Genomic DNA, 23349 nt, shown 5'->3' on the forward strand with positions numbered 1-23349 from the left:
CTGACAGTGGAAGGAGCAGCAATTAAATAAATTCAATCTTCCACTCAGGGCAGAGGCGGGTAGAGCAGGATAAAGCAAAAACAGGATGGAGTCCAGAGTCCAATAATCTGGCTTCTAATCCTCAGCTGATCACTCACTACCAGTGAGGCCTGAGACCAGCCACCTTGCTCCTCTTGGTCCAGCAACTGCATCCTCTCCAAATACTCATCTAGTTCTGGAATGGAAAGCCTTTTAGGGCAGGATTTCTTAATATCTGATAGGGCCTAAATCCCAGAAAAACATACAAGTGATTTTGCATAGTTTCATGGGGTTCTCTCATCTCTAAAAGCAAATCTGTATCTCTAACCCTGCTCTATAGTAACCTGGACACCAAGCTTCTGCTTGGACTCTTCCTGTGATGGAGAGCTCACAAGGTAGTCCATTACACTAGTGCTAGGAAAATAAAGTCTTCATATTAAAACAAGTTCTGTACACTATAATGCTTAACCATTGGTCCATGTTCTTCACAGTAAATAAGAAAATTCAAAAGTCCCTAATGAATGGGCGTGCCTGCCACGCCGTTCCCCGTTCCCCGTCCCCAGCGCCGGAGATCCTTGGCAGGCCTAGAGTTTGCAGAGTGAGAAATGGGAAGTGGACCTCTGGAAGCATGAATACAGACATGCAGGAGGGCTGTGTGTGCTGTCGAGGTGGTGGGGACCCTGTCTAAAAGACCTGCAGCCAGTCTCCCCTGTGCAGACGAGCGTCCCCATGGCCAGACAAGTGTCCCCATGGCCAGACACGCAGCGGCAGAGCCCAGCAGCAGAGCCCAGCGCGAAGCACTCACAGGAGCAGCCCAGAGTCCGAATGGCTGTGACCGGGTGACAGCTATGACAAGGTGACGGGTGATGCTGGGCCAGCGCACAGGGGCACTCAGACCAGCTCCGTTGACATTAGCATGAGGAAGGAGCTGGGGTAGTTATGGTCGGCCATGGAGGACAACCAGGACTCTCATCCCAGAGGGGACAGTGATTGTGTTTCTGATAAAATAAGTTTTAAAATAGAGGAGGAAGAAGGTGATCCAGTTCCCAGCCGCTGTTTGGAAGGAGTGGACTTTCAGGGTGAGCAGGAGGGCAGGAGGCACACGGACAGTGGGGAGGAGCAGGCGGAGGGCGGGCAGGGGGCGGGCAGCTGCTTCCCTGCTCTCGCAGTCCCGCAGCCCGAAGTGCAGCGTGGCCCTGGAGGCCGTGGTCCAGAGCCTGCTCTCCCGCCGCCACATCAGCTCCAGGAAGAAGTCGCCAGCGTGGAAGCATTTCTTCATCTCCCCCGGGGACCTCACCAAGGCAATATGTCGGCACTGCATGAAGGAGTTCAGCAGGGGCAAGACGGAGAAGGACCTGAGCACCAGCTGCCTCTTGAGGCACCTGCGGCGGGCGCACCCCAGCAGCTCGCGCAGGAGAACGGGAGTGTGTGGCCAGCTCCTCCCTGCCCTGGCCCTCGCTCCTGCTTCCTCGGGGACCTGGGCTCCGCACTCTCGCCCGTCAGACTTGCCCACAAGATGGCAGCTACGATCCCGTGCCCTGACCGCATGCAGGAGGAGCCCGGGTCCATGGTCTCTTCTGAGGTCTCTGATGTGCCGGTCACTGAGAAGTACAGCAGAGAGGAGGCCCTGGCGGGGTCAGCTCCCCACCTTGCCCCACTCCACTACCCGAGACTGCAGAGGGCGTGGCGGAGAGATGCCTTCGCCTTCCCAGGAGCACGTCGGGGTCCAGGAGGAGGTCGGCCGCCTGGAAGCATTTCTACCTGTCCCCGCTGGACAGGGCCGTCTGCGTGCACTGCATGAACGAGTTCAGCAGGGGCAAGAACGGGAAGGACCTGGGCACCAGCTGCCTCATCCGGCACATGCAGAGAGCACACCGCTCCATCGTCCTCCAGGAAAACGGGGGCGGCTCGGGCACCCCGCCCGTGTACCCCACGCCGCCACCCTGCTGCCTCCGGACTTTATGTGGTCCTCTCCAGGAAAGCTGGTCCAAGAGTGCCCCTGGGCCTCCTCGTCCCCAGACAGACTGGCTGAGGACTTGCCTGGGGACCCACTAGGCTGGGACGTGTCCGGGCTGTAGTCCTTGGAGAACGTGGTCGAGGCTTCTATGGGCGCCTCTCCTGAGAAGCAGCAGGCCAGCGCATGGGGCCGAGGAGGTGCCAGCCTGGTGCTGTCTTCCAGCAAAACAAGAAGGTCATGAAGAGGCTGAAGTCGGAGGTCTGGCACCACTTCTCCCTGGCCCCCACGGACAGTCTGAAGGCCATGTGTTGCTACTGTGGCTGCGTCATCAGTCGGGGGAAGAAGGGGGATGTGGGCACCAGCTGTTTGATGTGGCATCTGTACAGACGCCACCCTGAGGTGGTCAGGACCCAGAAGGGCTTTCTGGGTGCCAGTCTGGCGAACTCTCCATATGCCACTTTGGCTTCTGCAGAAAGCTGCTCCTCCAAGACGCCTGGCCTGCCAGCCGTGGTCAGGAGGAACCACCAGGCTGTGTTTCCTGTCAGCAGCAAGAAGACCTCCAACCTGTGGAACCACTTCTCCATCTGCTCTGCGGACTCCACCAAGGTGGTGTGTCTGCACTGTGGCCGGACCATCAGCAAGGGGCAAGAAGCCCACCAACCTGGGCACCAGCTGCCTCCTGAGGCACCTGCAGAGGTTCCACGGCCAGGCACTCAAGGCCGATGTCCACCCGGAGTCCACCCTGTCCCGCTCTCCAGACGTCCGGGGACCACTGAGCACAGAGTTGTCGGGCACGTCCTCCTTCGATGACCCCAGTGAGAAGTTCTATGACTCTTACCCAGTTGCCAAAACAAATCACCAGCCTGAGAGCAGAGATGATCGCACTGGACCTCCAGCCCTACTCCCTCGTGGACAGCGCTGGCTTCAACAGGCTGCTGGGGTACCTGAGGCCCCAGTACTCCATGCCCCCACCCTCCCACTGCTGCAGCAGGGCCATCCCGGGCATGTACGACAGCATGAAGCAGATGGTCCTGTCCCAGCTGAGGGAGGCCGAGAGTGGCGTGGTCCACTTCACATCGGGAATCTGGACAGGCACCCAGAGCCGTGAGTACCTGACCCTCACTGCCCACTGGGTCACACGTGCCTTACTCCTGTTGGGCCAGGTCGCAGTATGTTGGGAGTCCACTGGAAGCAGCCTGTCTCGTTGGTTGTGAAGTGGGGTGATCAGGTTTTAATTCATGACTGTAACGTTTTTTTAAAAGTTAGGGGTCAGAAATGTGTTTTCCTAGAATGGAGACAAGATGTAAACAGTTTTATCCTGTAGGCTTTTTATTCAATTGTGTAAAAACCATGAATCGGGTACTGTATTTTAGTTAAATATTGCTTTAATTGCAACAAAACAGCTTTTGTGGCTGTGAAATGAAACCTGTAAATAGGAGGTGGAGCTTAAGCCATCCTGACTGAGCAGTTTTAACTGCAGGTTCTAAAATGTGTCGAGGAGTGGAGAGAATATTCTGGAAGCTAACTGTTTACCACAGAGACAAAGAGTTTGAAAACAAAACTGTGCTTGGGTGATTCACGGAGTGTGCAGTTGCAGCGATGTGGTCACGGACGCGTTCCGTTTCAGGGCTTTGCATTCAGGGTTGCACGGTCCGTTCATTCACTCAGAGGTCCCCGACTGTCCTGACTCCTTGAGATCGGAGTCCCATGTGTGTCTGGGGATTCAGCCAGTGCAGAGCGTGGCAGTGCAACAGGGGGCCCGTTGACGGAGCGTCCCTGAGCAGTGGAGCTCTCTGTGCGCTGACCCAGGTGCTGGGACCACAGCCAGGCCCTGGAGGCGGTGGTGACAGGGTCGTCTGGCAGGCTACAGGGATGAGGCTAGCCTTAGGCGTTTAGATTTTTCTTATAATAGGGAAGATTCAGCCAGTTATAATAGGGAAGATTCAGCCATCACTGGGATATTTTAGAATCCCAGGACATCAGAGTGAAATTATAAGTTGTCATATACTTTTTTTTTTTAATATTTATTTTTTAGGTATTGGCGGATACAACATCTTTGTTTTGTATGTGGTGCTGAGGATCGAACCCGGGCCGCACGCATGCCAGGCGAGCGCGCTACCGCTTGAGCCACATCCCCAGCCCGTCATATACTTTTAACAATATGTCTTCAAAGTGTTTGCTTTAACATCTGAAAAAGGTTCCTGTTCTACTTCAGACCATTGGGTGCTGTGGGTGAGGTGACCCGCTCCTCTGCCATGGCCCCCTAGGAAGCTGTCCTTCTGTTGAATACTGTACCTAAGCTCGCTCTCAATTCAAGTTGACTGTGCTTTAGTGTATTTATAAATGATGGATTCAGTTTCTGAAATTAAACTTTTTATTTGCGGTTTTCAAAAAAAAAATTCAAGTTCTCTCATGACATCTCATCTCTCTGAAGACCATTTCTAAACTTTTAAGTGAAAATAATTTATGGCAGAGAAATGTAGATGAATACGCATGCAAATTATTTTACAGTGTGTCATTTCGAAGATATGTTCTTCCACCTCACCTCCCCAGCCTAATATCCAAATATAGATGCTAAATTACAAGTAAGTGGCACTGCTGTTAATCTGCATGGCTCTGGGTTTTGCAAGTAGGGGGATTATTGAATAAAAATATCTTGAAAGAAATACTATAGTCTTGAGAAAAGCATTGCATTAAGAGTCAGAAGACTTGAAGTTGTATCCTGACTCCCATTCCAAATTGCATCATGGGGCAAGTCACTTAACCTCTCTGAATCTACTTCTCTTCTGCAAAATGCAACAAAACCGACCTCACGGGGATGCAGTGAGTTTTTAACAATATACTGTTCAGAAAGCTTCTAGTCCAAATCTGGCACAGAGCAAGTTCTCAATAAACAAACACTTGAACTCTGCAAGCGCAGATTCATTCCATGCACTCGGCGCTCTTCCCCCCCCCCCTCCAGTCGGAGTCTGCGCTCTGAGCTCGACTGAGGCTCCCTGGCTGCTCGCGCTCTTCTCTCCTTCTCCAAGATGGCGGCGGTCGGCGGCGCTGAGGCGGGATCCGGGGGAGCCGAGTGAAGGTAGCGGCGAGCGGAGCCCCCACGAGGCCGGGCTGGGCCCCCACCCCGAGGTGGCATCGGTCCCGGTCCGGCGCCACCCGCCGCCCTGGGCCCGCGACACCGCCGCGGGGGCGCCCCAGGCCCGCCACGGCCTAGCCCTGGCGCCGAGCCGGGGACTGGAGTAGCGGCCGCAGCCGCCCCCGGGAAGGGGCTGGAGCGGGCCGAAGGAGGAAGGCGGCCGCGAGCTGTTCAAACGAGGAAGGCGGGAAAGCTGCGGGGCCGGGAGGGGGCGTGCGGCCGCCCCAGGGGCCTGCGGGCCGCGGCCGCCCCTCCCCCTGCCTGCGGCTCCGCCCTCGGGGGCGCCAGGCGCGCGGGAACCGGGCCGGGCGGACGGGTTGCAGGGCGCGGGGTCCCGGCGCTCGCGGGAGAGGGGCCGGGGCCGGGTCCTGGGCCGGCGGGAGAGACTGCGCGGAGCTCCTCTTCTCTTCCCAGAGCTTTGTTGAACTAGCTGTTGCTGCACGGCTGCCGGGAGAATCCCATTGGATTGCGGTGGGGAGCCCAAAAATGGTGGTCCTGGGGGTCCGTTTGCATAAACAACTTGGTACTGTGTGCATTCTTTGCGTGCGATCCAGTTTGTGCCTTCGTAGCGGGAATCTTCTCCATACAGGCCCTTTATCCCTCTGCAATTATTACTTGTAGCTTCGCTTTATTTTAAATCATGCAAAAGAGAAGAAACGTCTGTCTCCCTTCTCTGCCGGCTAAGTCGGTGGCAGGTTCTTTGGCAGAGTAAATAAAAACACTCAACCCAAAGTAAAGCCTGTTGATCGCACAAGGCTTGTCAAAATTTGTATTGCTGGTCTCATGGAAATGTGTCTTGTCAGCCGATCTGTGCGGTGGTCGTGGTTCTGCTAAATTGTGCTGCAATGAGAGGAGTCTATCCCCACCCCGGGCTGTGGGATCTGCAGCTTCCAGAGCTGGCAGGGGCTGTGAGTGCTGCATAGGTAGGTTCTTGGACAAGGGAGTGGCAAGAATTCGAGCCACTGCGTTCCAGAGATTGGAGGAAACCGTGAAAATGAAAAGACATCTGCTGCTTCTATCCTAGAACCAAAGGCAACAACAAAAGTTTCTAAACTGGCAACAGCTGGATGTGCATCTGTCTTCCTTTACCTGCAGTGAGTTCCTGAAAGGAGTGTTGGAAGAAGAGAAAAAGGAGAACAATCTTGGACAAAGCGCTCATCCTGGACTAGACCTGGATCTTAGGGTTTCACTTACTGCCCAGTTCACAAGGCTTAATTGGTTTCCTTTTTTCAGTTCTTATTTATAACCCGGGATGAAGCTTGGGGCTCAGATTATTTCCAAAAAATCACCTCCTGAAACTTTTTCAGTATTTACAGCTTGAATTTTCGAAATAACAAATACAGCATCTGATGACTTTTAATTTTTTTCAAAAATACTTGGGTCATCCAGAAAGCCTATGCCTGAACGCAAGCTGAATTTTTATCTCCAAGTGGAAAAGCCGCTCCACCTTCCCTTTTCCACACTGAAGAAAAGTCCCAGAAGAGCCAGTTAACAATTTGCGTGCGCTTTTTTAACAATGGCATGCTTCTTACTTCCATAAACAATATTAAATAATAAACTTTTACTTATGTTGTCATTTCTTAGCACACTGAGACAAACATGATTGTAGAACTGTTCCTGCCTCTTGAAATTGAAAATGTTAAATTTTAAACTCCCAAATCACGGAATTCAGGAGAATGTGTTTTAGCACCTATTTTACATTTGCCAACGTTTAATGTAATTATGTTTTCTAACGTGAAAAGCAAACCTAATTTTTTTTTTCATTAATCTTCACAATCTTCTCCCTACCCCTGAACTCTGAATTTGTCTTGGATAATATTTAAGACCTGGAAGAAACATCAGGGGTTCATCCAACCTTGTATGAATGTTACCTGAATTCTGCCTCTTTCATCCTGTTGCTTGAGACTTCTTTATCTGGTATCGTCTTTCTTTTATGACTCAGCAACCACAACTAACCCCTGAGCTGCAATAATGCCCTGATTTAAAGAGCCTAGAAATTCTGGGCCAATTGGCCTTCCTAATCTGGGAGTACTGTAGTCCATGCTGTTTCTCAAGCTCTTGGCTGCCCCAGCCCATTAGTGAACTGGATTTGTGTTCAGGTCCCATTCATTTTTTTCTACAGATATTTAATCCCATAATTATGAAGTGCTCTTTGATATCTTTAAGAAGATTTAGGACTGGAGGTATAGCTCAGTAGCAGAACACTTGCCTCTCAGGTATTAAGACCCTGGGTTCAATTCCCAGTACCAAAAAAAAAGAAAAAATAAACGATATCAGGCCTAATTCTCACACACAATGTCCACACCAGCATGTTTTCTGTGTTGGCCTGCCTCTGAGGGACAGTTGCTAATTTCTGTTCCTTTTTGCACCTTTTTTTTTTTTTTTCTATAGTGCACTAGTTTTTCAGAGCAGTCAGGTGTGAGACAGGAGGGCTTTTTCATACCTATGAAGTCTTTCTTATACTGTCTGCAGAGACACTTGCTCCTGTTCCGACCACATTGCTCAACTCTGTTCTGAGTTTTGATTTTTGCCAAGGGCAGGCCTGCTTGTAAGTCTCAGAACCTGCCTTTGCTTATGTTTAAAAGTGCATGTTGTTTTGACCACAGATTGATGTCTGTGTTTATGAGATTGAAGAAGTGTTTTTTGGTTTTGCCATTATTTCTCAAACATTCTTTGCCAAACCCATTAGACATGAAAAGCATTTAACTGGAGGTCTCAAGCTGTTTTGATTCTTTGGTATCATCAGCCTCTGAAAACCAAAGTGGCCTGTATATTTTTCTGATAAACTCTATGTTGTAATGCCAGTGAGATGATGTTCCATTCCAGTAGATATAATCCCTGTGACCCACCTTCACCCATTTTGGAGTCAGCACCATATGGGTGGGAAGGAGAGGATAGTGATTCCATTCAAGAAAAATTAGTATTTAAATGCAGGAACATGAAAACTGGCTGTTATCTATCTATGAGGCCTAACCTTCTATCCCCTTCAATCCCCTGAAAAAGCCTTTTGAGCAAGCAGTTTCCCAATTTGCCTTTGACCAATTGGTTTCTTTACTTCACTCCTGTGTCTCTTACCCGCAAGTTCGATCTTCAGTTCACTTCCCAGGGAGTGGAGAAGTACTTTTTGTTCTTCTTTTCTTGATCTTGTAAATCATTCTTGGCAATATCATTTTTCTTCTGTTTTCAATTTAGGCTTACCTTTGTGTTGCATTTTATCTAAGTGTACAAATAAGTCTTTTTTATGTTAATTTATGAAAGTTTCCCTTGTTAATCCAATTCATCTTTTCATACTTATTATTTGTACTTACCTGAAGGAATTACTACTGTGTCATTGAAGGATACTTCACTATTTCTAAATCCCATTTATAATGATGAAAATAAAATAAAATAGAAATAAATGACTGATCAGGTCAACTTTTAAGCATTTGACTAACTGTATGAGAACGTTTTCAAACTATTTAACACTTTATTCTATTTATCATGCAAAGACTTTTCCTGAAAGACTTGACACTGCTTGTCCTAAAGTCCTTGAAGGACTTGACCATCCGGTGCCGTGTACCGCCTTGTCATCTTCAAAGTCAAATGCACATCTAAACTTGAATGCCAAAAGAAGTTCTAAAAATTCAATATGATATATAGAACATTTAAATTATATTAATTCTTCTAATCAATAAAAATCTTAAAATCATACAGATTTCATCACCTGTAGACAAATGAAAGTTCTCCATGTTTTTCACCTAGCCTTTAAGAAAGGCTTGTTAGTGGTGAAAACTCACATGACTCACTACTATGAGAAGTGTAGCTACTTTTATATTTCTACAAACCAAAAAATTTAAAAGTCTTTAATATCTGTATACTGTTACTATTTCTGTTTAAGTTGCAATAAATTTTACTGGTTCTCCAATCCACTTGGTAGGATTTTCACTTGGTAGGATTTTGTGGTCTTCAAGCATTTGGTGTAATCTGTCTTCCTCTGCATCTTGCTTTACCTGTGTATCTTGTAACCATGATTGAACCTACCCCTCTGACTTCATGTCAGTTTCTGCCCTGTCTCTATGTTGTTGGTCCTGTTGGCATTTCAGAAATTCTCATTAATTTTGGAATTAATTTTTATCCAGGAAGTATTTTATATACTTCTCCAAATGACAACTATGACTCAAATCTAATTAAGCTTAACACGCCTCCTACAATTTCAACCCCAGTATAATTACAACCAGAATGAGGAGGTGACAAGACACTCCTTTATTTCTTGCTGCCCTTCCAGTCGGCCCTTGGATCGCTACACATTCCACCTGGAAGGTTGCCTCTCCACAGATTTCGCATTACAGGAGGGTTTTCCTTCTTTATTTCTCAGACCTGGTCCTGTAGACGGGAAGGAGCCTGGACACAGTGACACATTCTCAAAGGCCCTGCAGGACCGCCATGGCTTATGATGACTCCATGAAGAAAGAAGGTATGACCCCTTTACCTGAGAAGCGTTCCAAAGGGGGTATCCTCTTCAGTGCTCGCGGCCCAAGGATGTAGAAACCAGCACTGGACATCACAGCCTAGACTCCCAAGTGATGGTCCAGAGCACTGTTATGACCTCAGCCTCCACGCCCTCCCCAGACTGGGCCCATGGAAATGAAAACCAGGACAGGGGTTCCAACATGAGAGTCTGAAATATGAGCCTTGGTTTGTTGGGGTGATCCCCTGCAGCACTCTTGGTCCTGCCAGCTCCAGTGCAGGAGTCTGGGGATAGGAATCACACATTGGACGCCCACAGAGCAGCGCAGCACAGGAATCATTACTTTCAGCCTTACCTCTGCAAGTCTGTCTACCTGTCAAATCACAACTAAGAAACTATGTCTGAGGATGCACTTTGGGTCTTGCATAGCATGGAAACATTGTTTCTTCAGGTTTGATTCTTGTGTTTGCAGCCAGGTCATCAAGAAATATTCTTTTCCCTCTGGGTTTAGCCCTATATTCTAGTGAACTTATTGAAACATAATTGTAATTTAGAAATGGAGGCACTGTTACATTTGGTTGCTACTTACTTGTCATTCTCACTTCCTTTTCCAAATTAACCTTTGCTCAGATTGCTTTGATGGTGACCACAGCTTTGAGGACATAGGACTTGCAGCTGGCCGAAGCCAACGAGAAAAGAAACGTTCTTACAAAGATTTCTTAAGGGAAGAGGAAGAAATTGCTGCTCAGGTCAGGAATTCTTCCAAGAAGAAGTTTAAGGTAAGTTCTAAACATTTAAGTTAGAAAAGTTTTTACACTTATTTTCCTAATATTTGAAAATGAAAGTGTGTTCTTAAAACTTTAGGAAAGAAAAATAAACATTGTTGACATGTAATTATTTTCCATGCTTTACTTTGTTTTCCAAAGTCAAAAACCATCAAAGAACGAGTGTTGTTCCAAACTGCCTTCCTCATCTCTTATTATTGGCCAATTCTTCCTTCTAATTGCAGGATAGTGAGCTTTACTTCTTGGGGACGGACACACACAAGAAGAAGCGGAAGCACTCCTCTGATGACTACTACTATGCAGGTACGGATGGGCAGGGCGACAGGCGGGACAAGCACATCACTGGTTCTTGGAGTCGGGGTAGGGGAAAAGGTCCAGATGTTGCTGACTCAGTGGCCTATTTAACAGGACAGTGGTTCTTGTTCTGAGTGCCGATAAACCAGTGTGAAGGAGGAGAGAGGTGGAGGGCTGGTATTTTGGAGGATTCAGCATAGAAGAACAGTCTTCATTTGTGATATACCAGGTACCAGGTTCCTTCTCCCCCGTCATCCACTTATCTTGCACCATGTTATCTAGCCTCCCTTTTGCCACATGTGGTCCTTGGGCCCTCTGGCCTGCAACTGTGGGTCTTTTCTCAACCAGTATGTATCCATTCACAAAACCAGTTAGTTTTCTTGGCTATGCTATGCACATAGCTGATGGGACTAATGTTTTACCTTAATGAGTTTCTCCTGAGCACAGAATCAAATGATACTTTACCTGCGATCTAATGTAAATCGTAACTACCCCTAATCCACAGCTATAGTCGGTTCTTCTGGGTTTGCTGTCTGGTTGCTTGTGGAAGACTCAGTGAAGGGAAACAACTTTAGTGACAAGGATGGTCTCAAGGGTTGAAGACAGACTACCAAACCAGGAGGCACATGGGCGTCATCGCTGAACATTAGGAATCAAAGGGTGTCCCTTCAAATCACTCCTGTTAGCCTCTTCCTCATACTAGTCGGGTGTTTTGGTGAGAGAGGAAACTTGATGGACGTTGCTGCCTGTCCTATTGACAGTACTTCTCTTAATTATTTCCAGACATTTCGTCTCTGGAATCGTCACAAAAGAAAAAGAAGAAGTCCAGCCCACAACCTGCCGATACAGCTATGGACCTGTTGAAAGCCATCACTTCCCCACTGGCGACAGGCTCCAAGCCCTCCAAAAAGGCTGGGGAGAAGTCCTCCAGCTCCTCAAGCCATTCAGAAAGCAAAAAAGAACACCACCGGAAGAAAGGCAGCGGAAGTGGCGGGGAGCTCTCCCTGGAGGACGGCAGCTCCCACAAATCCAAAAAAATGAAGCCCCTCTATGTAAACACAGAGACACTGACCCTCCGTGAGCCTGATGGCTTGAAGATGAAACTTATTCTCTCACCAAAGGAGAAGGGAAGCAGCTCAGTTGATGAGGAGTCTTTTCAGTACCCCTCTCAACAAGCGACTCTGAAAAAATCCTCCAAGAAGTCAGCTCGGGATGAGCAAGGTGCTTTACTCCTAGGACACGAGTTACAGAGCTTTCTGAAAACGGCCCGGAAGAAGCACAAGTCATCCTCAGACCCACATTCGTCTCCTGGCCCTGAAGGCTGCGGGCCTGATGCCTCCCAGGCCCCCGAACCCCACAGTGCTAACCTTGATCTTTCAGGGCTTGAACCTATTCTGGTGGAATCAGACTCATCCTCTGGCGGGGAGCTAGAAGCTGGCGAGTTAGTGATAGATGATTCTTACCGGGAAATCAAGAAGAAAAAGAAGTCAAAGAAGAGCAAAAAGAAGAAGGACAAGGAGAAGCACAAAGAGAGGAGGCACTCAAAGTCAAAGAGAAGTTCGGGACTGTCTGCTGCAGCAGTGGGAGAGGTCACAATGACACCCGGCCCTCCTCCCCCCAGCGTCCCACACGCTGGAGCCGCCGCCCCTGCCCCACCACCTCCCAGCTTCCACACAGATGGGCACAGTGAGAAAAAAAAGAAGAAAGAAGAGAAGGACAGAGAAAGAGAAAGGGGGGAAAAGGTAACATGTTTTTTGAAGGGGGGACAGTGGGTAGGGGATGAGACAAGTTCTTCACATAGGAAGTGGACTTGGAGTTCTGCAGCCGAGGTGCACCTAGGCAAGCGCAGAGGGTCAGGGCATCGTGGAATGATACCAGTGGCCAAGTCTATCTGGTACACAAAGAAGAACCGATCCCAATTTGAATTACTAATGGTTCTCCTTAGCAGAGTTGTCCTCCCGTCGTGCCAGTCTGGGCTTAGAACGCTATGGCTTCTCCTAGCCACTCCTCCGAGTTCATGGGAAGAGCTGAGCCAGCCTCTTTCCTTTCCCTTAGCAGCAACTGTCTGGCAGTTGGGACACAGAGAGGTGTCCTCTGAGTTCATTTTAAAACTTTTTTTTTTTTTTTAAGAGAGAGAGAGATTTTTTTTAATATTTATTTTTCAGTTTTCAGTGGACACAACATCTTTATTTTATCTTATGTGGTGCTGAGGATCGAACCCAGCACCCCACGCATGCCAGGCGAGCGCGTTACCACTTGAGCCACATCCCCAGCCCCAACTTTTTTTTTTTTTTAATGTCCTTTCAAAATTAGTAGAACAGTGACCAGTTAAGTTATAACAATTGGATTTTAGGGTCTGATGGCTATGTTGCTAAAGGTTTTCTTTTAAAAATGAGCTTTTTGTCCCTGTTATGGAGTAATATATAGAAATTTACAAACTGATAAAACAAAGCAAAGAAGTCTTATTCTGAAAATAAATATATTAAGAATTTGAGAATGGAAATTTCATTTCTATCTATGAGGTACAAGTTATTTCCCCACTTACAAGATGCCTTTTAAGATAAAGGAGAGAGAGAATGTGTACACACTTCAGAGTGGGGAGAACAAAACTAACCTCTGAGCCAAGATTCAATGTAAGCCTAAAAATCTGTATATTTAAATGCTAAGGCAGGTTTTATCCATCTGTCTGTCTGAAAGTTGCTTCATGAAGTACAGAGTGTATATTCTGTATGATTCTGTTGTCCCTAAGACTTTCCATTCTAGTGATATATGACAGTGCCATAAGCTAATCTCACAGTGCTGATTGTGGAGGTGCAGGGTCGTCAGAGAAAGCTAGAAGAGAAGAAAGGGTGTGGGTGGGAGGGAACACCACCAGAAGCAGAGAGGTGTTTAGGAACCAGCCTAGAAAAATACCTGACCCCCAGGCCTGTGTTTCCATCCGCCTGGTAGATATCTCCGTGTGGATGCCTTGGGTACCTCAAACCCCCGTATTGCTAATTGAGTTTGTCAACCAGGCCCCAAACCCCTGTGTCCTCCATTTCCTTCTATATGCCCTGTATCCTGCCAAACAACCCAAACTTCAATCTGTGTACTTAGATTTTTCTCAATATTTTATTATGAAATATTTTTCAAACAGTAAGAATTGAAAGATTGTATGATGAACACCATATACATCCTTTGAGGGTCTCCAGTTCATATTTTGCTTTCTGCTTTATCATAGCTCCATCCACCAGTCTATCTTACCTTTTTTAATGTATTTCAAAGTAAGTTGTGGGTAGCGTACACTTTACCCCTAAGCACTTCAGCTTGACGTCAGTGTTTTCAGGGCTTTGTTTGTTCTATGAAATTCACATAAAATGAGAGAGGTTAGGTGGATGTTTGTTGAGTTTTGATAAATGCACAACCTGTGTGACCAGACTTCTGTCAGGATATAGACCTTACCATTGAGCCAGAGAGCTCCCTCCCACTCCCTTCCTGGCCAGTCCCCGCCCCCACAGCCAGCTGCCACTCATTCGTCTTCTAACTTTATGGTTGGCTTTTGTTCTCTAGTCTTCCTCGATGACTTTTAAGCCTTTATTCATTGCCACTACCTTGGGCCTCATCCCTCCCTATACTTGTGTGACAGATGGCTTCCTTCCCGCTGCTTCCCTTATGCAGTTCATCTTACACATTGGTTCCAGAGTGCTCTTAGGTACCCCTGCGATGACGAGTCCTCTGTGGGACCCTTACTACTGCGTGGGAGGCTGTGAGCTGCGAGAGCTCCAGCCCCGTGGCTGTCCTGCTCTCCTGCTCTCCGTTCTGCCTGTGCCTGTCCAGCCTCTGGCCCTTTGTAGTAGTCAGTAAGCACTTGCTGGATAAATAAACATCCAGGTCCAGACCTTGGCAAGCATTCATCATTGTCTGGATTTAGCCCTAAACCTACTTTTTCAGCTGCTTTCCCTCTTATTGGTTTATTTTATATACCGTGTGTGGAAATCAAACTTTTTCTCATACATTCTCATTTCTCTTCTTTTCCTCATTTTTGCAGTGACCTTCCCCTTCTCACACATCCAAGCTCTGCCTTCCCTTCAAGACCTTAACACATGCCACCTCTTCTAAGACATCCCAAACCCATGTCAGAATTCACTTGTGAACTTCCTAGAACAACTTCCTTTCTTGTTGCACTTATTTTCTTCCTTATATTAGAGTTATCTTTGTAAGTATTCCCTCTGCCCTGTTAGATACCATAAGCTCCTTAATGATAAGCACTGTTTTAGTCAATGTCACTTTAACTCCTCCGTGTCCTTCATAAGCATTTGGTAAGTTTATGTCAGGCACATGAATATATGGACAGAAACATGGTGTTGAAAAGGCCAGGGTGGGAGCAAACTGTGGAGAAGCTTTCATACCAAAATGAGGAACTTGGCGAGTTGTGGTTTATGAGCAAGCTTTAGATGTGATCCAAATGATAATTTAAAAATGAAATGATAGAACTGTACAAGATGGGTTAGACTGTGACAGCACTCAGGAGTTGCGATAGTCCAGAAGGTCTGCAGGGAAACCCTGAGGGAAAGTTGAAGAGACAGATTCAGAAAAGACTGAGGAGAGTGGAAGAGATCAGGCTTGTATCAGGGAAGCTGGAAACAAATGAGTATGGGGGGCAGCCCTAAACACTTTGAACCTGGTGCTTTGGAAAACAGTAAGCTTCTCAGGGTTAGAGACTTGCCCTGCTGTAATGCCCCTGGGTGGTAGCAAGTGCTAAGAATTTTAGTTCTAAGCAAGAACCTTAACATGAATTAATATTTGATAGTGACCGTCTAAAATGTCAGAAATAGTCTAACTCTGAATCTAATATTTATTTAGTCAAAAAAATTTATGGTACATATATCATGTTTTTTTGAGCCTAACTTGAGCATAAAATTTTCCTGTGATGCTTTTAAAGAGTATCCTTTTCCTAGGTTTGTTTCATATTAAAAAAAAAAAAAAAATCTTAAAAGTTAGGAACAGAGTCCAACCAGAGAGAGAGGAAGCACTCAGGGATAGCGTTCCCCCAGCCTGCAGTGAGCAGAGACTGAAGAGCCACCCTAGAAGTGCTCCTGTGAGGAGCAGAGCTGGTGTGGCAGGAGATAACATAGACTCAGGACAGCTGCAGAGCTGAGTGTTTGAGGGCAGACTGTGGAGCCAGACCGCATGGTCCAGACCCTGGCTGTGCGCTTGCGGTATTAGGATTGTACCCGGGAATACTTTACCACCGAGCTATACCCCAGCCCTTTTTATTTTATTTTGAGACAGGGTCTCACTAAGTTGCCGAGGCTGGCCTTGAACTTGGGATCCTCCTGCCTCGGCTTGTTGAGTATTTGGGAATACAGGGATGCGCCACAGCGCCCAGCTGAAAGCAAATTCCAGTTCATGGAGAACTCATTGAGTATCTTGGTGTCTGAGATTTGCCTTGAAGAGAAGTGTGAAGGATTTTTTTTTTTTTTTTTTAATTTGAGAAGCAGAGTGTAATAAAGTGGTACAAAGCTTGGACTGGGATTCAGCAGACTTGAATTCTTATCTGTCTGCTACTTGGCAGCTGTGTTCCCTTGAGATTGCTCCCTCAATTCTCTGCTCATTAGTAAAATGGGTTTTTTTATGTTAAATAGTGGTACATGTAACGCTTAGCATAGGGCATGACTCAGTAAATATTAGCTGCTGTTACAATTGCTGTTGCTTGCTTCTCAAGTTCTGCGAAAACTTAAAGTATGTGCAAAATTGTCTTTAAAACTTCTGTTTTAGCCACTCATTCCACATATTGGTTGACTAAGCTAGGAGACAGTTTTTATGCATTTAATAGCCCTTTCAGGGTAATACCCCAAACTCTGCAAGATCTCACTTATTTAGGAAAACAAGTAAGAGCACAAAGAAAACAAGGACTCTAAAAAACAAAAGCAGATATTATAAAATGATAGTCCCACAATGCATCAGAGCTCATTGGAGAGCTTCATGGTCTCTGTGGGAGACTGTGACCCCTCTGACTCTATTCCTTTTTGAATTGGGGAATTAGTAACCAGTGTACTTCACTTACAAGGGTGTGGAAAAAAATCAGGTTGAGGTGATGGCAATGCCCATACACTCTGACCTCTCCCCATGCAGTTCTGAGGCTTTGTATTCATCCAGTACAGATTTTTTCTGCACTTAGATAGTGTTAGGCACTTTCCAGATGCTAAGAGTACAAAAAGAAATAAGACACGGTATCTGTTGTCAAACGAGAGATCAGAAAATATTCGGTATGTTGAACTGCAGCAGAGGCATGAGCAGAGGGCTGAGGAGGACAAGGAGCCTGCATGACAGGTTCCCTGGGACAGGCATCATTGGAACCAAATCTTAAGGCCAAGTAGAAATTATCAGGTGGGAAAAGAAACAGGCACTTCAGTCAGCAGATGGAAAACATCTGTGTAGATGCGGAGACATGAGTGGGCATAGAGTGATCATAGGAGTTGGCGCAGCAGGCAGGAAGAGCTGCTTCGAGGCGTGCCCATGAAGTAGGGAAGAGCTGAGCAGGAGTCGGGAAATCAGCCACGATGGCCGTACTGGGGCTCTTAGGTATGTTGTAGTGTTTTCATCCCATTTCACAGAAATAAGAGCAGAGAAGTGAAATCACCAGTCCCAGGATGCACACTGCTAAATGCAGAACAGGAGTTTGGACTCATTTTTCTAATTGCCAATCCGTGTTCTTTTCACTTGCAGAAAAAGTGTTGTAAGTTATATTCAGTGATGTTATTATGAGAGAGAGCAGAAGTACGGTATTCGTTTTAGAAAGATTTCCATTCACATTGGCTAAAATAAAAGCTTTAGTATAAAAACCTTACTCATTTAGTAGCATCTCCCTCAGCCAGATCATCAAGTCAGATCATCATCTGGGTTAGAAGAACATCAGATGGTATGGTGTGTAAATGTTAAATCTTCATTAATAGAAGAAAGCTAAATTTTATTAAGATTCATAAGCAGTGTTGTTTCTTCACACCTAAATGTTTTATCTTTCAAAACTGGGTCTTAGAATTCATGGAAGGATTTTCCCCAGATTCTCAGAGTTCTATCTATGATCCCAGAAAGTTAAGCAGAACTGCTTTAGAAAGAGCATTAAGAAGTTGCTTTTTGAAACATCTTGATACTGTTAATATACCTCATCAAACATTTATAAGGAGATTTTGGTTGTACAGTTACAACAAGAGTAACGTTTAGTAAGTAGTCAATGGGCTTGTTGCTGACAGTTTGCTACTAACCATAAAGTATCCAAGTTTTCAAAATAGTAACATTTCATTACAGCATAGTTGTGTATTCCAGCTGTGATTGACATGTCATCTTTGTCTGTTTTCTTGCATGAGAAAGCCTAGACCACTCCAATGGCCTTGCGTTTGGAATCTTGTAGAAATGTGTTGTATGTATAGCTATATGTCATCCACTATTTGTGTATTTTTGTCTGTGCCCTGGAAAACTTTTTTTTTTTTTTTTAAAGAGAGAGAGAGAGAGAATTTTAATATTTATTTTTTAGTTTTCGGCAGACACAACATCTTTGTTTGTATGTGGTGCTGAGGATCGAACCCGGGCCGCACGCATGCCAGGCGAGCGCGCTACTGCTTGAGCCACATCCCCAGCCCCCCTGGAAAACTTTTAACCCTTCACTTTGAAGTCTGAACTTGAGATCCACAGATAGAGTTTTATCTTACGCAGTGGTTAGGTTCTAAGGTCATATTTTATGTAGTCAGAGTTTCCTTTGGAAATCCCTTGAGAGGGCTCCACTTTAAAAAGGCAGGAAAGTTCTCAATCCACTAGAAAGTTAGTCCAGTGCAGCTAGACTTTTCTGAATTCTCAGTACCACATGATGCCATTGGCATATGTTCAAGAACCATAGTTCTACTTTTTAAGAAAATTATGTTGCATCAAGAGTCACATTTAGTAAGTAGTCAGTAAGCCACTTAGGTAGTGAGTTCTACACACTGAGATCTACAGAAACTATGTAGGAAAAGCAAATCTATAACTTTATATCCTCTGTCCTTATAGTAAAATGAATGACAGGTAGAATCACCCAGACGAATGGCCAGATATAAAACTTACACGAGCTGTGTGTGTGTGTGTGTGTGTGTGTGTGTGTAATGCCACTCTGTTGTATTATTGTGGGCCCAGTAAAGAGGGTTTAAAAGGAAGGATCCTTAATTAAAACCTAAACACTTTGGGATATAAAGCTGCTATTAAGTTAATAAAGGAGATATAACACCCAAAACTCACTTCTGTAACATCTCCAAACAACTTTAGTAGAAGAATACTAAGAAATAAGATGTTTATTATCTAAATGAAAAAGATTTTAAATAAATCTCATATAGTTGAGATTGTTCCACCCTGTCCTCCTCTACCATAGTTCCTACTTGTAAAAGAGCTTACATTGGCTTTTTGGATGCCGTGACTTCTATTTTGACAACTATAGAAGGAATAAAAAAGGGCTGGGGATGTGGCTCAAGCGGTAGCGCGCTCGCCTGGCATGCGTGCAGCCCGGGTTCGATCCTCAGCACCACATACAAACAAAGATGTTGTGTCCGCCGAAAACTAGAAAAAATAATAAATATTAAAATTCTCTCTCTCTCTCTCATCTGTCTCTTCCATTTCTCTTTAAAAAAAAAGAAGGAATTAAAAAGAATTCATAATAATTCTCTGTTGTGTGTCATAACAAATTATGATAAGCTTAGCAGTTTAAAATAACATGTTGTTTCTTCCCAGTTTTGTAGATTTAAGTCCAGATGAGGTTCAGCCACTTCTTTCACTTAGGGACTCTGAGGGCCGAATCAAGATGTCAGCTTGGGCAGGTCCACATCTGAGGCTCAAGGCCTCTTCCAAGTTCATTCAGGTTGTCAGATGGATTCAGTTCCTTGCAGTTGTAGAGTTCATGGAAACAGTTGCTTGTCTCTTTTTTGGTTTGGGTTGGGGTGGTGGGGAGCGGGTGTTGTAGTTGTTTTGTTTTGTTCCTGGGGATTGAAGCCAGGGACCTTCCACTGAGCTACATCTTTTTATGTATTTATTTATTTTGGGGGGGTACTGGGAATTTAACCCAGGGCGCTTAACCACTGAGCCACATCCTCAGTCCTTTTTTATATTTTATTTAGAGACAGGGTCTCACCAAGTTGCTTAGGGCCCCACTAAGTTGCTAAGGCTGACCTCAAACTTAGAATCCTCCTTCTTCAGCCTCTTGAGTTACTGGGATTATAGGCATGTGCCTCTGCACTGGGCACTACTTTGATTTTTTTCCTTAATTCTCATTTAACATGGTTTCTATTATATGTGAAATTGTTTCAGGAAACTTCTAAGATTTTATTTTTGTAAAGCAAAAAAATTTTTTTTTAAGTTTTAAATTCACAGCAAAATTGAGAAGAAAGTAGAGCTCTCCCGTGTATCCCCTGCCCCACATGTGCATGGCCTGCTTCATTATCAATCTGGGTTGCAGCTGATGAACCCAAACCTACATCAACAGGTTACCTCCACAGAAGTCCAGAGTGCACATGGGGTTCTCTGTGGTGTTGTCCTTCCTGAGTTTGACCAGTGTACCATGCCGCGCATCTGCTATTGGAGTTTCATACAGAGTATCTTCCCTGCCCTGGAGGTCTATCCCCGCCCCATCTGCCTCCCCGAGCCACGAGACTTTCTGCTGTCTGCCTGCATACTTCTCCACACGTTGGTCTCATGTCCTCTGTGGCCTGGCGGCCTTCCTCCCTCTCCAGTATGCTCATCAGCGTCCTCCGTGGCTTGTCAGGGCTTCAGAGCTGTTTCCTTCAGTGCTGAGTAGCGTTGCATTGTGTGAAGTACCACAGTGGATTCACTCACTGGCAGCAGAACATCTTGGTTGCTTTCAAGTGTTAGCAATTAATAATGCTTCTTAAATATCCATGTGCAGGTTTTCGTTTGGAGATAAATTTTCAGCTCATTCGGGCAAATACCAAGGAGTATGAATTGTATGATAAAAATGTTTCATTTTATAAGAAACCACTGAACTGTCTTTCAAAGTGCCTCACCTCTTTTGTATTCCCACCAGGAGGGAGTGAGGGTTCCTGCTGCTTCACAGCCTCACCAGCATTTGGTAGCATTGGTATTCTGGATTTTGGCCATTCTAAAGGACATTTAAATGGTATCACAATCTGACTTTACCTTCTGTATTTATTTATTTATTTATTTACTTGGTACCAGGGATTGAAGCCAGGGGCACAGCCCTTTTATATTTTATTTTGAGACAGGTTCTCACTAAGTTGCTTAGGGCCTCTCTAAATTGCTGAGGCTGGCTTTGAATGTGTGATCCTCCTGTTTCAGCCTCCCAAGCCAGTGGGATTACAGGAGTGTGCCACCACACCTGGCTCATATGTATATCTTTTTGATAAGGTAGTTCTTACAGTCTTTGATCCAGTTTTTATTGTGTTGTTTGTTTCTTATTATTGAATTTTAAGAATTCCTTGTGAGGGCTGGTAGAGTGCTTACCTAGCCCAAGTGAGGCCCTGGGTTCAATCCCCAGCACTACCAAAAAAATTATTTTTCTTTGTGTATAGTGGTCTTTTATCCAATGTGTTTTTGGCTAGCATTTTCTCTCAGCCCGTGTGTTGACTTTTGTTGTCTCGATAGTGTCTTTCAGAGTGGAAGTTTTTAATTTAATGAAGTTTTGCTCCTTGGTTCTTTGTGTTGTTATGGATTATGCCTTTGGTGTTACATCTGAAAAGTCCTTGCCAAGCAAAGGTCACTCAGATTTTCTCCTGTGTTACTTTCTAGGAATTGTAGTTTTACATTTGTTTGTTTTCTGCAGTGCTGGGGATTGAACCCAGGACCTTGCACATGCTGGGCAAGCTCTCTACCACTGAGCCACATACCAGGCCCTTTTGATTTTTCTGTCCTGTGTATATCCAGTTGTTCCAATGCTGTTTGTTGAAAAAATATCTCCTGTGTCTCTTCTCCATTGTGTTGTCTTTGCTCCTTTGTGAAACCAGTTGGCTGTATTTATGTGCATCGTCTCTAGGCTCTTTGTTGTGTTCTATTGGTCTATTTATCTATTCTTTCACCAATACCACCCTGTAGCTTGATTACGGTGGTTTTATAGTAAATATTGAAAGTGGAGTGATGCCAGTCCTTCAGCTTTCTTCTAATTCGACACTGTGTTAGCCATTCTGGGTCATTTGCCTCTCTACAGAAACTTTAGTTTGCTGATGTCTACAAAGTAACCTGCTAAACTATCTTACAGTTTTGAAGCATTCACTTGACAAGGTCAGGTCCAGTCAGAATCATTTCTTTTCTTTTTTTTTTTTTTTTTTTTGGATACGAGGGATTGAACCCAGGAAACCTAAGTTGCCGAGACTGGCTTTGAACTTGCATTTCTTCTGCCTTAGCCTCCCAAGTTGCTGGGATTATAGCCGTGCACCACTGTACCCGGCCAGAATGATCTCCTTTTTGATTAAGTCTCTTTAGCTCACCAGTACCTTAATTACATCTGCAAAATTCCCTTCGCCTGATAGTGAAACATGATCTTGGGATTGGTAACCTTCATATTCACCAGACTTGCCCATACACACCAGGGAGCCGAATCTTGAGAGCCATGTTGGAATTGTGCCTGCCACAAAAATACCATCACTGAGTACCTACTGCAGCGCCAAACACCATTTGATTAACTTCCACCTTCCAGTTAAATGGTGCCATCAGGGAAGCTAAAGCTCAGGGAAATGAAGCCATTTGTATAACTAGTAATTACTAGTGTCGAAATCCTAACTCAGCTCTGTTGGTATTCAAAGGCAGGCACTTTCTATAAATCCTGTCACTCTCCTGTCTTTCTGATGTATGTACTTGCTTTTCTCTAGGCCGCTGTCTTGTCTGTAGGCTGCCATCCTCCTTCCCAGGTTTCTGACAGCAGTCCCTGCCTCTGCCCTCCTGCCTCTGCTCTTGCTCTTCTCTAGTCCATTCTCCACAGTCTTAAAGTACGGCCCCGCATGGGAGCTGCCTGCTGCAAACACCTGACCTGTCCTTTCCGTCTGAGTCCATGTGACCCAGAGCCTCAGTTCGTGGTCGCTGCCTGCTTCTCTAATTGATCTCTTGCAGCCGTCTTGGAGTGTCCCATGGTTCCCTCTGCCTGCTGTGGTTTTTTGTTGTGTTTTGTGTTGTCTCCATTTTCTTTCTAGTGCTGGGGATTGAACCCAGGGGCACCCTGGGCACAGAGTAACATCCCCAGTCCCTTTTAGGCTTTATCTGGGGACAGGGTCTTGCTGAGTTGCTTAGGCTAACCTCAGACTCTATGGTCTTTCTGCCACCGTCTCCTGAGTAACTGGGGGAATGCAGACATGTGCCACCATGCCCAGTTTGCCCAGAACATTCTTAGCTACTCTTCTTCTGCCTATTTCTACCCAGCTTTCAGGTCTAAATTAAATTCCACTTCTCCAAATTCTCCTTTGGCATATTGACTTGATGTGCCCATCCACGTGCCCATGGCACCAGGATCTTCCCTATGATAACATTGCCTTTTGTTAAAATGCCGTGTTTGTCTGTGTTGTCATGTTCTATATCTCATTCTTAGCTGTGTTCCCAATGTCCAGTACATAATGGACTCTTGGTAAATATGTATTAATAAATGAATGCCAGAGTACTTTAATAGGTAACATTTTTCTTTTACCTTTGAAATATTTCTTTTTAGTCTCTGCTTTTCTTTCTTTGCCATTGGAATACTTTTAATATCACATAT

At 45.5% G+C, this 23349-nt stretch overlaps 1 protein-coding gene and 1 pseudogene across 4 annotated transcripts in view; both read left to right on the top strand.

Moving 5' to 3' along the window:
* Positions 1–944: 944 nt before the first annotated feature.
* LOC124083018 (zinc finger BED domain-containing protein 4-like) lies at positions 945–3189 on the top strand (annotated as a pseudogene).
* A 1756-nt stretch (positions 3190–4945) lies between these two features.
* Hmgxb4 (HMG-box containing 4) overlaps positions 4946–23349 on the top strand; it is a 32457-nt gene continuing 14053 nt past the window's right edge. For 2 of the 4 annotated variants that reach the window (XM_046429520.2, XM_058574149.1), the window contains exons 1-5: positions 4946–5054; positions 9466–9564; positions 10189–10337; positions 10568–10646; positions 11421–12379. In XM_046429520.2, the coding sequence (XP_046285476.1) occupies positions 9534–9564; positions 10189–10337; positions 10568–10646; positions 11421–12379 (1218 nt within the window). In that variant the 5' untranslated portion in view covers positions 4946–5054; positions 9466–9533. Of the gene's footprint in view, positions 5055–9465; positions 9565–10188; positions 10338–10567; positions 10647–10751; positions 10867–11420; positions 12380–23349 lie in introns of all 4 variants that reach the window. The other 2 variants (XM_058574150.1, XM_046429522.2) reach the window with 2 other exon arrangements.

This window comes from Marmota monax, unplaced genomic scaffold, assembly GCF_021218885.2.
Source record: "Marmota monax isolate L192 unplaced genomic scaffold, Marmota_monax_Labrador192_F-V1.1 WCK01_AAM20220418_F8-fsc00051, whole genome shotgun sequence".
Taxonomy (NCBI): domain Eukaryota; kingdom Metazoa; phylum Chordata; class Mammalia; order Rodentia; family Sciuridae; genus Marmota; species Marmota monax.